The 16,073-nt window shown below is 59.2% G+C and overlaps 3 protein-coding genes across 3 annotated transcripts; 1 reads left to right on the top strand and 2 right to left on the bottom strand.

Annotated features, from left to right (window-relative positions):
* Window positions 1-12: 12 nt before the first annotated feature.
* Window positions 13-6,276, top strand: SPBR_00012 (uncharacterized protein; the record flags this gene model as incomplete). The annotated part of the gene is made up of 4 exons (XM_040758333.1): window positions 13-72; window positions 235-257; window positions 341-5,080; window positions 5,169-6,276. The coding sequence occupies 4 exons, from the start codon at window positions 13-15 to the stop codon at window positions 6,274-6,276; spliced, it is 5,931 nt and encodes a 1,976-aa protein (XP_040618566.1).
* Window positions 6,277-6,578: 302 nt separating this feature from the next.
* SPBR_00876 (uncharacterized protein) lies at window positions 6,579-7,529 on the bottom strand (the record flags this gene model as incomplete). Its single annotated transcript, XM_040759195.1, has 1 exon — window positions 6,579-7,529. The coding sequence occupies one exon, from the start codon at window positions 7,527-7,529 to the stop codon at window positions 6,579-6,581; it is 951 nt and encodes a 316-aa protein (XP_040618565.1).
* A 1,025-nt stretch (window positions 7,530-8,554) lies between these two features.
* On the bottom strand, window positions 8,555-15,524 carry SPBR_00006 (ABC transporter; the record flags this gene model as incomplete). Its single annotated transcript, XM_040758327.1, has 4 exons — window positions 8,555-8,764; window positions 8,826-13,001; window positions 13,076-13,645; window positions 15,312-15,524. 4 exons carry the CDS (start codon window positions 15,522-15,524, stop codon window positions 8,555-8,557), a joined length of 5,169 nt encoding a protein of 1,722 aa, XP_040618564.1.
* Window positions 15,525-16,073: the final 549 nt, after the last annotated feature.

The following is a 16,073-nucleotide window of genomic DNA, read 5'->3' as shown; positions in this document are numbered from 1 at the left end:
ACACGAGACGCCATGGCCGAGCTCTCGCCGGAGCTGCAGGATCGGCTTGACGAGCTGGAGAAGGAGCTGGAGGTATGTGACGACCAGGAAGCCCCGGAAGAGCAGCAGGATCCGATACGAGGTAGCTCGAGGCACTTTGGGATAGCATAGACTGCTGCGTGGGGATTCGTATGCGTCGTGGAGCCCTGGCTGTGACAGGAAAACTGCTAACCGTGGCCCGTTTCACGCCCACAGGAAGGAGATATCACACAGAAAGGGTAAGCTGGCAGATCCCAGCCATCAATACCATTTTTTTTCCGGCGGCACGAACCCGTTTTCTGACTCTCCGTTCCTCTCACAGATACCAGAAGCGGAGGACACAGCTCTTCTCTCAGTTTGGCGTGCCCCCAGGCTTCCAGGCCCTCCAGACATCCGGCAGCAATGGCCCTCAGTCACCAACAGAAGGCGGCCAGCAGCAAGACCATCGCGATGCCTCCTTTGCGGCGCTGAATGCCAACTCGTCCGTCGCGTCTTCCTACTCACCCGCCCAGTCCGCTGCGGCCGAGCTCCGCGTCCACTCGCCGTCCTACCCAACAAACCTTCTTGCACCCGGCGGCCCAATTGCGGAGCAGCGCGCCCACCTTTCTCCCCACGACTCGCTCTTCCTTTTCCCTTCGTCTCCGCAAGGCGGCAACGACAATCGTCTCTCCGCTGTAGGAGGCAGTGGCAGCGACCCGGCGCGGACGGCCACCGACATGTCTCGATCAGCGACCATGGTGTCCACCGACTACGCGTTCAACCCGGACAGCCAACAGCAGCGTTACGACGACGGAAGCGACGGATATGGCGTGAAAGATGGGGCCAAGACCATGCAGTCCATGCAGTCCATGCAGAACCCCTACGACAGCCGCGCAGGCAGTATGCTCGACACACAGCAGGCCTATTTCTCCGACTTTGCCGGGCAACAGTCCTACGACCAGGGGCCAATGTCCGGTGACTACGGCGGCGCGCAGCGCTACTCGAGCGGCGGCGGCGATCCCTTCTCCCCGATTGCGCTGGGCCATGGCCCGCGCTACCCGGTCGGCGATGCTTTCTCGCCCACGGCCGCGACCGCGCCGCCCATGCTGACGGCCAACGACCTCCCGCCACCCGACGCCCTGCAGTACCAGTTGCCGCTCGAGCCGCGGGACGTGCCCTTTGCCATCTACGACCCCCACGACGGGAACACACCCATGTCCAAGTTCGACAACATTGCCGAAGTCCTGCGCCACCGCGGCCGCACGACCTCCAAGATGCCCGCCTACTGGGTCCTCGACGTCCGCGGCAAAGAAATCGCGTCCATCACATGGGAGAAGCTGGCCGCGCGTGCCGAGAAGGTGGCCCAAGTCATCCGTGACAAGAGCTCGCTGTACCGTGGTGACCGTGTGGCGCTCGTCTACCGCGACTCCGAGATCATTGAGTTCGCGATCGCGCTGCTCGGCTGCTTCATTGCCGGCGTCGTGGCTGTGCCCATCAATGATTTCAACGACTACCAAAAGCTGAACCTGATCTTGACCTCGACACAGGCCCATCTGGCGCTGACCACCGAGAACAACCTCAAGACGTTCCAGCGCGACATCACAACACACAAGCTGACCTGGCCCAAAGGTGTTGAGTGGTGGAAGACCAACGAGTTCGGCAGCTATCACCCGAAGAAGAAGGACGACATGCCGCCGCTGTCCGTCCCCGACCTGGCCTACATTGAGTTCTCGCGCGCCCCCACGGGCGACCTGCGCGGCGTTGTCCTGAGCCACCGCACCATCATGCACCAGCTGGCGTGCCTGAGCGCCGTGGTGTCGACCGTCCCTGGCAACCGGCCGAACGACTCGTTCACGGGCTCTACGCTGCGCGACAAGAACGGCCGGCTGATTGGCGGCGGCGCGAGCAGCGAGATCCTCCTGTCGTACCTCGACCCGCGCCACGGCATCGGCATGATTCTGGCCGTGCTCTTTGCCGTGTACGGTGGCCATACCGTCGTCTGGCTGGAGCAGAAGACGACCGAAGTCGCCGGCCTGTACGCCCACCTGATCTCCAAGTACAAGGCCACCCTCATGGCCGCCGACTACCCCGGCCTCAAGCGCGCCGTGTACAACTACCAGCAGGACCCCATGACCACGCGAAACTTCAAAAAGGGCATGGAGCCCAACTTCCACTCCGTCAAGATGTGTCTGATTGACACGTTGACTGTCGACCCCGAGTTCCACGAGATCCTCGCCGACCGCTGGTTGCGGCCGCTGCGCAACTCGCATGCTCGCGAAGTCGTCGCCCCCATGTTGTGTCTTCCAGAGCATGGTGGCATGGTGATCAGCATCCGCGACTGGCTGGGTGGCGAAGAGCGCATGGGCTGCCCTCTCAAGCTGGATCTCGGCGACGGCAACGACTCGGACGACGACGATTTCGACGGCAAGAAGGCCGATGCGTCGGACATGGTGACGCCCATGGCGGAGGGTGGTTTCGGCTCACTGCTGGGTGGCGGCACGACCGGCAAGAAGGAGCAGCGCGCTGCTAACGAATTAAGCGAAGTGCTCCTCGACAGCGAGGCCCTCAAGACGAACGAGGTGGTCGTGCTGGCTATGGGCGAAGAGGCGCGCAAGCGGCACGGCGAGGCCGGTGCTGTGCGTGTTGGCGCATTTGGCTACCCGATCCCCGACGCCACGCTCGCCGTCGTCGACCCGGAGACCTGTCTGCTGTCCTCGCCGCACACGATTGGTGAGATTTGGGTGGACTCGCCTTCCCTGTCGGGCGGCTTCTGGGCCCTGCCGAAGCACACAGAGCAGATATTCCACGCCCGGCCCTACAAATTCGATCCGGGCGACCCGACACCGACAGCCGTGGAGCCCGAGTTCCTTCGGACGGGCCTTCTCGGCACCGTCATCGAAGGCAAGATCTTTGTTCTCGGCCTCTACGAGGATCGCATCCGCCAAAAGGTCGAGTGGGTTGAGCCGGACAACGACATCGTTGAGTACCGCTACTTTTTCGTGCAGCACATTGTCTTTACGATCCTGCGCACGATCCCCAAGATCTTTGACTGCTCCGCCTTTGACGTCTTTGTCAACGACGAGCACCTGCCAATCGTCCTCCTGGAGACGACATCGGCCTCGACGGCGCCGGCCACGACCGGCGGTCCGCCGCGCCAGCTCGACACGGCCCTTCTCGACTCGCTGGCCCAGCGGTGCATGGACGTTCTGATGCAAATGCACCACCTCCGCGTGTACTGCGTCATGATCACCGCGCCCAACGCGCTGCCGCGCGTGCTGAAAAATGGCCGGCGCGAAATCGGCAACATGCTGTGCCGGCGCGAGTTTGACAACGGCAACCTGGCCTGTGTGCACGTCAAGTTTGGCGTCGAGCACGCCGTGCTCAACCTGCCGTTTGGCGTCGATCCCATGGGCGGCATCTGGTCGCGCATCGCCTCCGACTCGCGCGGCCACATCCTGGCGGGCGCGGACAACCAGTACTCGGGCATCGACCGCCGCGAGGTCGTCATGGACGACAAGACGAGCACGCCGCTCAACAACTTCAACAGCATCACCGACCTGATCCAGTGGCGCGTGGCGCGGCAGGCCGAGGAGCTGGCGTACTGCACCATTGACGGCCGGGGCAAAGAGGGCAAGGGCATCACATGGAAGAAGTTTGACACGCGCGTCGCCGCCGTCGCGGTGTACCTCAAGAACAAGGTGCGCCTCAAGGCGGGCGACCATGCGGTGCTCATGTACACGCACTCGGAGGACTTTGTCTTTGCGGTGCACGCCTGTCTGAACCTGGGCATTGTCGTGATCCCCATGGCACCCATGGACCAGAACCGGCTGTCCGAGGACGTGCCGGCGTTTCTGCACCTCGTGGCCGACTTCAAGGTGCGCGCGGTGCTTGTCAACAGCGAAATTGACCATCTGCTTAAGATGAAGACGGTCTCGCAGCACGTCAAGCAGTCGGCGCAGGTGCTGAAGCTGTCGGTGCCGAGCATCTACAACACGTCGCGGCCGTCGAAGCAGAACAGCGGCCTGCGCGACTTGGGCATCACCATGAACCCGGCCTGGGTGCAGGCCAACTACCCGGCCCTGATCTGGACCTACTGGACGCCCGACCAGCGGCGCGTGGCCGTCCAGCTGAGCCACGACACCATTTTGGGCATGTGCAAGGTGCAGAAGGAGACGTGCCAGATGACGAGCTCGCGGCCCGTGCTGGGCTGCGTGCGCAGCACGACCGGCCTGGGCTTTGTGCACACGTGTCTCATGGGCATCTACATTGGCACGCCGACGTACCTGCTGTCGCCTGTCGAGTTTGCGCAGAACCCCGTGTCGCTCTTCCTGATCCTGTCCCGCTACAAGATCAAGGACACGTACGCCACGCCGCAGATGCTGGACCACGCCATGTCGAGCATGCCGGGCAAGGGCTTCACGCTGCACGAGCTCAAGAACATGATGATCACGGCCGAGAGCCGCCCGCGCGTCGACGTCTTCCAAAAAGTGCGCCTGCACTTTGCGGCCACGGGCCTGGACCGCACGGCCATCAACACGGTGTACTCGCACGTACTCAACCCCATGGTGGCGTCGCGCTCGTACATGTGCATCGAGCCCATTGAGCTGTGGCTCGACACCAAGGCGCTGCGCCGCGGCCTCATTATGCCCGTCGACCCGGACGCCAACCCGCGCGCCCTGCTCGTGCAGGACTCCGGCATGGTGCCCGTGTCCACGCAGATTGCCATTGTCAACCCCGAGAGCCGGCTGCTGTGCCTGGACGGCGAGTTTGGCGAGATCTGGGTCGACTCCGAGGCGTGCGTCAAGTCGTTTTACGGCTCCAAGGACGCGTTCGACAAGGAGCGCTTCGACGGCCGCACCGTCGACGGCGACCCCAGCATCCGCTATGTCCGCACGGGCGACCTGGGCTTCCTGCACAGCGTGAGCCGGCCCATCGGCCCCAGCGGCGCCCAGGTGGACATGCAGGTGCTCTTTGTGCTCGGTAACATTGGCGAAACATTTGAGATCAACGGCCTGAGCCACTTCCCCATGGACATTGAGAACTCGGTCGAGCGCTGCCACCGTATCATTGTGCCCGGCGGATGGTACGTTCCTTTCTACCTTTCTGACTCTATTCATTTTTTCTTCTTCTTTTTCTTCTTTTTTTTCTTTCCCGTATACTAACACCTGTAGTGCCGTCTTCCAAGCCGGTGGGCTCGTGGTGGTGCTGGTCGAGGTTGCACGCAAGGCCTATCTGGCCTCCATTGTGCCCGTCATCGTCAACGCCATCCTCAACGAGCACCAGATCATCGTCGACATTGTGGCCTTTGTCAACCGCGGCGACTTCCCGCGGTCCCGCCTGGGCGAGAAGCAGCGCGGCAAGATCCTGGCCGGCTGGGTCTCGCGCAAGATGCGCACCATGGCCCAGTTTGCCATCCGCGACCTGGCCGCGCTCGACCAAGACAGCAATGTGATGGGCAACAGCAGCAGCAGCGGTGCGGCCACCGATGCCAACCGGGCCAGTCTCAGTAGTATGCGCAGCGGCGGGCCCGGCGGCAGCGGCGGCGCACCGTCGTCTGCCGGCCCCCCACAGATCCTCGAGCAGCGCGAACTGGAGCAGCAGCACGACAACGAGTTTGCGTATGGCGCCGAGAGCAGCGGTGACGGCACCCGCACCAGCAGCGTTGGTGACGTCAGCGGTGGCGGCAACATCAACAGCAACAACGACAACGACGGCCTCCCACCGCCCAACTTTGGCGCGGTCGAGATGCCGGCGGACGACAGCGTCGTTGTCACGCGGCCGTCAACGGCACGAGACGGCCAGGACGGCTACAGCGACCACGAGTACGAGTACCAAAACGAAAACGATGTTCTCACGCCGACGCAGGCCCATGCGGGCGGCCTGCTGGCCGTGCGCAACGTCGACGCCCATGCGGACTCGAGCTCCGACGATGATGCCAAGCGCCCGCCGCCGCACATTGGACGCAAACCTGTCCCACGCAAGAGTGTCCAGTCACCACCCCCCAGCGCACCAGGACAAGCACCACCACCACCGCCAATTCCACAACAGCAGCAGCAGCAGCAGCAGCAGCAACACGACATGTTCTTGCCGGGCGTGGACGGCCGGCCGTCGATGAACAATGACTGGCGGTTGAGCCAGGTCATGTACAGCAACGATGGCGGTGTCGTGGGCGCCGCCGACGCCAGTGCGGGTGGCCGGCCCGTGTCGGTGTCGGACGACGAGTGGGCGCGCGATGCGATGCACGGTTTGAGTTTGGCCGACAACGGCGAGCAGAGGTAGTTCTTGCGGGATGACAAGGTTCGATTCTTTATGAGCGGCATAGCAGGTGCAGCACTACGGCTTTCGTCTTTGTTTCGTCCTTTACGTTTCTATTCATTATGTAGTTTTCTGGTTTCTTGTGGCAGCTCATGCTTTCCGTATTGTTATTGTTTAGTTCACATGACTTGGATTCCCCTCCTGTTCGCCTTGTCGAGAACCAACACTGCATCTTTGCCATGCCCGTATTCTGTCGACTCTCTTCTTGGATTTTGTGCAAGGTCTTCGTGCTCCCTGCAGCAACTTTACACAATAGACAGCACACCTCACAATTCATCCCGCTCAGGCATACCCAAGCTGTCCCGACCCGCCTCCCGCTCTGCCCGCGTATGCTTGCGGTCCGAACGCCGCGCATTGCGCATCAGCGCGTCCCACAGCAGCCGCCGGTCGCGCCCGTGGTCCGACTCTAGCACGTGCTCCGTGCGGATCTTGAAGTAGATGTCCACCTTGCCGTGCTCCGGGTCCGGCTTGGAGTGCTCAAACGGCCACGCTACCACCGCGTCGTCCTTGGCCGCCGGCACGTACCGGCTGAGGTCGGCAAACGAGTCCTCGCACTTGCCGCCGCCCTTGGCGTTGAACAGCGGCAGAATCGGATACAGCTGGCCCGGCGCGAAGAACACCACCTTGTCGCGGTCGGCCACCTCCGGCAGCGTCCACGTCGACGCCGCCGCCCCCTCCGTCGGGATGGCCCGCAGCGGCGCCGCGGGCTCCGTCGCCGTGGCCGCCGCCTTCTTGGACTTCTTTTGGAACACCATGAACCGCCACGTGCGCCCGTCGTCCATCTCCGGCCGCCGCATCTCGTGGTCCTCGATCCACTTGCGCACGTACACGGGCAGCTCGCGCCACTCCATCATCAGCAGGTCGCGCTGCATGCCGCCGTGGTCGACGCCGTCCCAGCTGCCCGGGTACGTGCGGCCCGCAATGAACTTCTCGATGCCGTCCGAGAACGGGTAGAGCGGATGGCCCTCGCCGTTGCGCAAGTCGCCGAGGCGGTAGTTGCGCGCGTGGAACTTCTTGACGACGTTGCACTTGGTCTCGAAGCCCATGGGCGGGTCGCCGTGGTCGGGGAAGGGGCGGTGCCAGTTCCAGTGGGCGACGATGGGGTACTCGTGGGCGTCCCAGTTGATAAAGTGCTTGCCGTCCTTTTCGTACGCGTGCGTCGAGCCGAGTCCCTGCAAGACGAGGAAAAGCAGCACACTGGCGCTGCCAGTTTTCATCGTGATTGAGGATGGAGTGGTTTGGAGAGAGACAAATATGTTGCCAAATGCAGGTATTTGGTTGGCACGATCCAGCCGGTTGTCGTGGTCGTCGTCGAGCGCGCTCTCCAAAACAGGGAGGTGTGGGCAAAGTGTAGTGACCGGAGAACGGCTTGACACAGCCTGGTGATGCTTTTATCATGGGCTGTACAGAAAAGGAATAACGAACCAGCCACGAAACGGTTTCGGGTATTCGCGCGTTTCTAGCATGTGCCAAAAGCCTTGCGGTACTAGTATTGCCGCTTCAATCTGTCCATCATGCTTCCTATTGCTGTCCTCTTTGGCCTCTGCCCCATCCCCTTCGGGTATTAACGAGGCCCAGCTATGTCAGAGCAACATGGGGAAAGGCATATGGAGGCGGGGGAGCGGAGGGAAGCCTGGCCGGCAATCGAAGACAAGGAATAGCAACATTTTTCCCGACTTCGGGCCAATGAGACGCTGTGCACGTATTGTCCGTTTTGTTAGTATCCCCATTATCGTGTGCCGGCATATTTGGGGGTCTCGATGCGAATACAGGCTAATATGAGTGGTGCAGCGTCGTGATCGCGTGTGGCTTAATATTTGCAGATTAATATTGCCACTGGCTGCTGTTCGTACCCAGAACGTGTCCTTTTTGCCTTCTTTTATCGAGATATACTGCATTGGCTTTCAACCTGTGCTGCAGTAGAATCATGAGATGTCGCCTGAGACTTTCCTTGTTCTGTTAGTGCAAGGCAGAGGGAAAACATCAAAAACATGAAATAAAACAAAATATTTCACAAAAATAATGACTGAGAACTTCATCATGACCATGTTCAAAAATGAGACATTCAAATTCGCTGGTCGGCAACTTTTATTCAAGAAAAATGAAAATAAAAAAACTCCAACAACCAACGCATGGATATGCTTTGCGTTAAAGCTTCGCAATGAACAAAATTATCCAAAAGCAAGTGTAATCGTTTTTTCAGAGCTGCATTTCCACGTATGCGCTCTGTCAACAAGCTGTTTTACGGACCATGGTCACTGCCAATGGGGGTAGACTCTGGCTCCACTGGAGCGGCATGAATGACACGGCCGTTTTCGAGCACGACAGAAAAGTCGGCGTCACGGACGGCCTCAACCCGGTGAGCAATGGTAATGACCGTGCTGTGCTGCAGCTCTTCGCGGAGGACCTCCTGGATCTGGAACGCCGTCTTCTTATCAATAGAAGCCGTGGCCTGGACGGTTAGCAATCACTCGCTACATGGTGACAAACGTCCGCCACGGAACTGAACTTACCTCGTCCAGAATGACAATGGGGCTGCGGCGCAAAACAGCCCGACCGAGGCCAATCAGCTGGCGCTGGCCCTGGCTCATGTTCTTTCCGCCACCGTCAACACGGCTGCTCAGCGTAAAGTCACTGGCGGCATCAGCCAGGACACGGCGGAGGACAAGCTCACACTCCTCGTCGGTGTGCTCGCCGACCGGGTCCAGGTTCTCGCGCAGGGAGCCGGGGAACAGCACAGGGTCCTGCGCGACGAAGCTGATGCGCTGGCGTAGTTTGTGCTTGTTGACAGTGGCGACGTTCATCGAGCCAATGTAGATGCTGCCCTGGGTTGTTTCGTTGTTGTCCGGCAGAATGGTGCCCAGCAACGCCAGCGCCAGCGTGCTCTTTCCTGACCCAGTACGGCCTGTGACGGCCACCGTGGAGCCGGCTGGGATGCGCATGTTGATCTCGCGCAGGCTGGGCTCGAGGTGCGGCGCGTAGCGGAAGGACGCATTGTCAAACACAATGTCGTCATTCGTCGTCGGCCAGGCCGCGGGCGGATCCACGTCGCCGACCGGCTCCTGGTCCAGGTCCAGCAGTTCCGTGACACGCTCCACAGAGACGAACTGCATCTGCAGCTCGCCGTACCGGCGGCACAGGACCTGCGTGGAGTTGACAAAGTACGCAGCAGACGTCAGGACGAAGGCAACGAGACCGCTGGACAGACCGGTTCCCAGAGCCGTCATGGTCAGGGCAAACGTCGAGAGCGCGGTCAGCGCATTAAAGCGCCACTGCAGCCACGCCTGCAAGGACCAGTAAAAATGGTCCATGCGCTGAAACGCATCGGTGGTGGCGATGATGCGCTCTTGGAAATGCGGCTGGACGCGGAAGGCACGGACGGTTGTCAAGCCTTCCAGGAGTGTGCCGAAGTTGGACATGAGAGGCGACAGCGAGACCATCTCGAGACGGCGCAGCGATTGAGACGCGGGCAAAAAGTAAAAGAAGATCAGGACAAAGGCCGACGTCATGAAGACGGCCATGACCAAGAAGGTCGGCGTGGCCGACGCAATGACCAAGATGGAGGAGACCCAGTTCAGCGCGAACCACGCACAGCGGTGGATCTGCTGGGCAATGGCTCCGTCAATTGTGCCAATGTCGGATGTGACGCGGTTCATGAGCCGGCCCACGGGAGTCACATCGAAAAACCGGAATGGCGCCGTGCTGACCCGCACCATGACTTGCTGGAACACCTGCTTGCCGGCCGTATATGTGATGGCAATCAAGATCAGGTCGCCAAGAGTACGGAATACGAGAGAGGACAGGGCCAAGACGGTGAACCAGAAAAGCCATGGCAAAACGTCACTTTCGGGGTTGGGCAGACCGAAATTCTTATCGGTCCACCCGGTGCTGTTCATAGTACCATGGTGGACAGCAACAGAGAGCATGTCATCATCGCCCTGCGCACCAGCAACGACAACTTGCATGGATGGTGAAAGGATGGACGATATCGATCTCTTCAAGACACTCGTCACGGCATCGCTTCCATATGCTTCACCCCAGATCTTGAGGAAGTAGAAGTACGCAATCTTGGAAATGCGGAAGCCGACAAAGCAGACAATGACAAGCGCCCACCAGTGGGCACCACCCGCCTTGATATAGCGCCAGTACACGGATAGCATGACACCGCCATGGACACGGTGCTCCTCTTCAATGAACTTGTTCTTGGCAACCTTGTCTTCATGGGACTTTGTATTTTCTGCCTCGCTCTCGGACGACGACGATGCAGCATCGTTGTCTGCGGACGAGCTCGCCTCGCTCTCCTCGGCAACGGTGACGAGTGTCGACGTAGCAGCAGATGCGTTGAGCGTCCGGCGGACTTGGTCGGCGTCAATTTTGGAGACAATCCCGTGCTCGTCGCTGACTTCGTAGATCTGGTCGGCATAGTCGGCAGCAAGATCCATGCGGTGGGTAACAAAGATGACGAGGCGGTTCTTCATGAGACCGGATGTCGCAAACAGTCGTTTCATGATGGATTCGGCCGTGTTGTGGTCCAGAGCGGCAATGGGATCGTCAAGGAGCAGGATGCGGGCGCGGCTGTAGATGGCACGGGCCAGAGCTACGCGAGCCTTTTGTCCACCAGACAAGCCAATGCCGTTCTCTCCAACATTAGACATGTCGCCGGCCTCAAACTCGGCAAAGTCGGGAAGTAGACAGCACGCTTCTATAACCCGGTTGTACCGCGTCTCGTCGTAAGGGAGACAGAAGAGAATGTTCTCACGAACGGTCATGCTCTGGAGCCACGGCGTCTGCGCACTGTAGCCAATGGTCTCCTTGGGAACGGAGCGCGTGCCGGCATGTTGGTCCATCTCACCAAGTAGGGTCATGAGCAAGGCCGTCTTGCCGGTACCGACCTTTCCGCAGATCACAGTCAGCCCCGGTCCGTCGGCGACAAAGTTCACTCTGGTAAGAATCGCTGTTTCTGCCGTGGGCCAAGCGAAAGCCGCATCCTCCATACCAATGTAGAGAGGGCCAGGCGGGCGAATGATGCCATCGACGAGAGCGCCTTCGGGAGCCTGCGTCAGCACGTCGCGCCCTGGCTCGTCGTCGATTCCTTCCTTGTCGGGCTCGGCCATAAAAGCCTCGATGCGGCGAATAGCAACATTGGCGTTGAGCATGACAGTAATGAGATCGGGCAGCTCGCGAAGACTTTGCTCGAGCAGGTTGAAGAGGTTTAGCGCAGGGAAGGCGATGTCAATGGTGAGAGGACGCTTCTCAACGACAGTGTAGGCGTAGAAGGCAGCCACGGGGAAGAAAGAGGCAGCCAGCTGGTTGATGATGGAGATGGCCTTCTGGATGAGGTTGGTAATAACCCGATAGTTGAGCTCCTTCTGCCGCGCTGTCAGGATGTTGGCCAGCCACTTGTCCTGCCAGTCGTACCACCGCAGATGACGGATCGATTCGATGAACTGCGACGTGACCTGGAGCTTGGTGTCGGTCACGGCACGACGGGCGAGCTCCCAATGGACGAGGACCTTCACAACGTAGACGTTTATGATTTGTGCGGCGACAATGACGAGGATGCCCAGAAGAGAGGCGGCGCCGAGCACATTCCATAGCAGGAAGATGGAGAGGACAAAGTTCAGGGGCTTCGTGAACAGCGTGGGGAACTCCCAGAAGCGCTGGGCCACCTCATAGACGTCATTGCGCATGAGATTGAGGATCTTGCCAGTCGATGCGGGGGCCGAGCCGCTGGCGACACTGTTGGCGATCTCGGTCATACCACCGCCACCTCCTGGCCCACGGGCACCACCACCACGGCCTCCACCTCCTCCACCACCACCGCCGCCACCACCGTGGGCAGTCAGGATTCTCGGACGGACGACAGCCGAATCCCGTCTGCGCCTGCCCTTTCCGCCCTTCTTGCCCTTGTCCGCTTCTGTCAGACCAGGGAAGGTGAAGGCCTTCCGGCGCAGTGTTTTCTCGTAGATCATGGTGATGAGCTCGCCACGAGAGCGTTCATAGCAGCGGCGGGTGAACCACAAGGAGAAGACACCGGCCTGGGCCCGGGCAATGTTTATGATACAAATGAACACGGCGTACACAGAGGCCACACGGACGCTGGCATGTGGACCCTCCATGGACGCGAGCAGCAGCTTCAAAAGAATGATGGGAAGCATCGATAGCATCGAGTCGAGGACACCGAGGAGCGACGTAATGATGAGGTCGGGTGTGTTGACCTTGATGATGCGGGCGGTGACGGAGCCCTTGACGTCATGGAAGAGGCGGTAAAGACGGGCGTGCTGGAATTCAAACGGCAGGTGCCAAACATCCTCGTCCTGGAGTTGGCGGGTGGCGCCTAAGCTGATAACAGGGGCCATCCAATTGACCGTCATCCACTGGTACAAATTGAGATTGTCCTCGGGACTGCGGCTCTTGATGGACGGCGTCTCGAAGATGCCGGCAATTCTGTCGTCCCCGCGGCCCAGACCGAGGCGAGGGTCACGCATGGGCATCGCCATCAAGATGCCAATGGACAAACTCGTCACGCTCATCTCCGCAAGCCAGGTCAGGTTAAGTGGCCACTCGGACAGTCCGGGAACGCCAAACAACAATGCAATTTGAACGAAGAGTGTGCTCGTGTAGATGAAGAGGACACTGCTTGGCAGCGACCGAGGCCGGTCAATTGCCAACAAGATCGCGGAGATGAACTGCACAGTCAGAAAGTCAGCATATTGGGCGTTCGCAATCAAGGACGACAAACCGACGGGGGCACGGCACTCACACAAGGAACGACAGGTGTGAGGTACAAACGGCCATGGCCGGCTGCAAAGGTCAGAATCAGGCTCGTAGCCACACCCGCCACAGACAGCAAAAAGAGCGTGATGGCCATCAGGTGCCAGGACCGGACGACCAGCGTCGCCAAACCGCCGCCGATGCTCACGGGCCGGGAATCGACGACGCTGTTCCGCCGGCCAAAGCCGACGATGGTGCTGCTCGCACTGCTGTCGGTGACATCGTCGCTGTCGGACTCGACGGCCCCTTCAGCAGGCTCGTCCACGGCGATTTCCACGGCCGAGCCGCTGGCCGTGGCTTCGACATCGGTGTCGGCATCACCGGCCTGCACACCATTATGGCGGTCTTGCCGGGTGCTGGTCCCCGTCGATGGAGGCAGCCGACCGTGCTTCAGGCCGAGTTCGTCCTCTTCGGTCGCAAAGCCGCGAAGGTAAATCGGCCGGCGCTTCCAGAGCGGCTGCAATGCATAGCGGCCGACAAAGACAAGCAATGCCAACCACACGGGGACGTAGGCTATGATGCCGGGACAGCCATCTCCGAACGTGGCATTTTCAGGAATCTAGTTTCGTTAGCTCTGGCGCGTTTGTTTCAAATTAGATGCAACAACAAATAGAGGCTGTCGTCGAAGACGTCTTGTTGCTGTGAAGGCGGAAAACATAAATCGTATTCAGGGGCTGTTTGCCGTGAAAAACAAGCAAGGAAAGTGCGACTTAGGCGCGGAATACCGGCAGGCATCGCACATTCCGAAAACGTCGGGCGTGTGAAACCACAAGGGCGCCGTCTTGCCGCGCCAGGAAGGAACGGCCGAGCACCGGAGGACTGCTTCGATTCAATACGCACCCAAATCTGACGGCAGCATGAATAACAGGGCCAAATATGGTCTGCCCAATGTGGAGATGACGACATGGCCCCTCGGAGACGGAAGCCGGGGGCGGGAGGTAAGCACGGGCGCAAAGACTGGTACGCCGAGGACGGTCTGAAAACCTTGGAAAGCGATTCGATGTCGGTCAAGATCGAGAAACCACTCCGAAATTTCCCGCAGATACTCCAAGACGTATACAATGTGAGCTGTGTGTGTCAGTTGCGGAAGGAGTGCGTCGGACGCGTGGAAAGAGCGTTGGCGTTAAAGTGACGATGTGAGGAAAGAACGTCCAGGTAAATCCGAAGTGCGCGTAACGAAGGCGCCGAGGTGTGGCAAGAGCGACCGATCGGCGAAGCTCGGTCGGGGTGCTTGATTGAGGCAAGAGCCAAATCACAAACCAGCAGAAGAGCCCCGGATTGACCAAATCAATGGAGAGCTGCAACTGTTTCCATAACGAGCGTGAGGAAGGACGTCGAAGAAATAGGAAAGAAAAGGAAATGCGTGACAATGAACAAAGTTTAAAGAAACGGTGGACTTGCGTCGTCAAAGGTCCCACTCTATTTGGAGTTCAGTACGTAACATGGCCGCTAGCCGCTCGAGTTGTGGTCAACGGGGAAGGTGCGCCAGGTGCGGAAGGTGTTCCTTTCACCCTTTCACCTTTCCATCGTAGCAGAGTGTCAGCAGTCGCAAAAGGTCGCCCACAGGACGCCGAAGGCCATAGCAGTCGCTATAATGGCGTCACTGGCAACAGACACGAACATACGTTGCTGTTGGTGCAGGCTGCCCCCTCGTGTATTCTTCCGGCACCGAAGTCGGCCTTTCTTAGTCGCGCCTTCCTTGTCTCAAGGAGCTTTGCACGGAGGCGCAAGAGGTGGGGTAGGAGCGAACGCAAGGGTAAGGCAATAAAGCAGTTACGGGTCTACAAGGCAGGAAGGAACAGAACAGCTTGGGATTCATAACGTTCTACTTTGGCAATGCTTTCGAAAAGGGAGAAAACTGTCAAAGCAAACAAAGCATTCAGAACACGGCCCGTCGACCAAAGAACCCACCCGACTTTCACCGCCTAAGTTCGGGCCGCAGCTCACTTGCACTCGGCATAGGTTTGCCGCCAGCAATGAAGGTGGGTGGGGATGGCGCACTATCATCTGCAACTGCAATATGCCCCCATGCACGCAGCTGAACCTCGCTTACAGTTCTGGCCGCAAGGCCTGACCAGTTGCAAGCATTCGAGCACCAAGATTTCAGCCTAGGTGGCTCGAAGGTAGTCTCGGGTCACGGCCAACAACACGTACAACAGTGAAGTGCGTTGCTACTCGTGTTTCTGTCTCGCCGTGTTCAATCTTCTGGAGCTCCCATCGGCCACGCCAAACGAGTTTCGCATGGACCATTCTTGTTTCCGCAGCTTCAAGGACTCGGCTTCGTCGAGACGGAGAAAGTGGATCGGTTGCATGGGGTGGCCCATGTGGCTTCCCCCTGCCAGATGACGGCGAACAAGTCGGGGTCCGGACCCCCACGCAGAACGCAGCACGGTGCACTGCATATGCGGCAGGTGAAGCCGGTTAGGCGTCTTGTTCATCTCTCCGACTTGCTACATTCGTTGATGTTGCAGCGCATGTCATCTGGCTCTTTCTAGCTCCGTTTTTCGGTCATCCTTAACAGGCTGCGGTGTGTGTCCAGTCAGAAATGAGGACCAAGGCGACTTCTAGCGACACGAAGCCTTCATAGACGCTACAAGTTCTCGACCACTCGCTCTAGACTCTCAAACTCCCGTGAGCAGGTCCGTGGCAAGTGGACAGGGGCAAGACATGCAACGCCGAAATTTGTCTTTGATTTGCACACTACCAGTTAATACACATGGCCCTCGAAAATACGTGCAAAGCAATATGTTTACAGCGTCCAAAAAATGACCAGTTCTGGCTTCGAAGCGAACAAGAATAGAAGCTCGGAAAACGGCGCCTCTCAAACAAATGCAAACAGCAAGGCATATCGACATTGCCACCCATGGAAAAGAGGCCGAAACAGCCACACAGAAAAAGACCAGGTACCGTTGTCTGGTCTCTGGCAGCATCATCATCCCAATACCGACTGTCCAGAGTCGATATCCACTTCTCAATATGTGCATCCG

The sequence above is a fragment of the Sporothrix brasiliensis genome (assembly GCF_000820605.1).
Source record: "Sporothrix brasiliensis 5110 chromosome Unknown Cont19, whole genome shotgun sequence".
NCBI classification, from domain to species: Eukaryota; Fungi; Ascomycota; class Sordariomycetes; order Ophiostomatales; family Ophiostomataceae; genus Sporothrix; species Sporothrix brasiliensis.
Note: the sequence above shows the minus strand (reverse complement) of the source record. Positions and strands in the feature narration are given on the sequence as shown.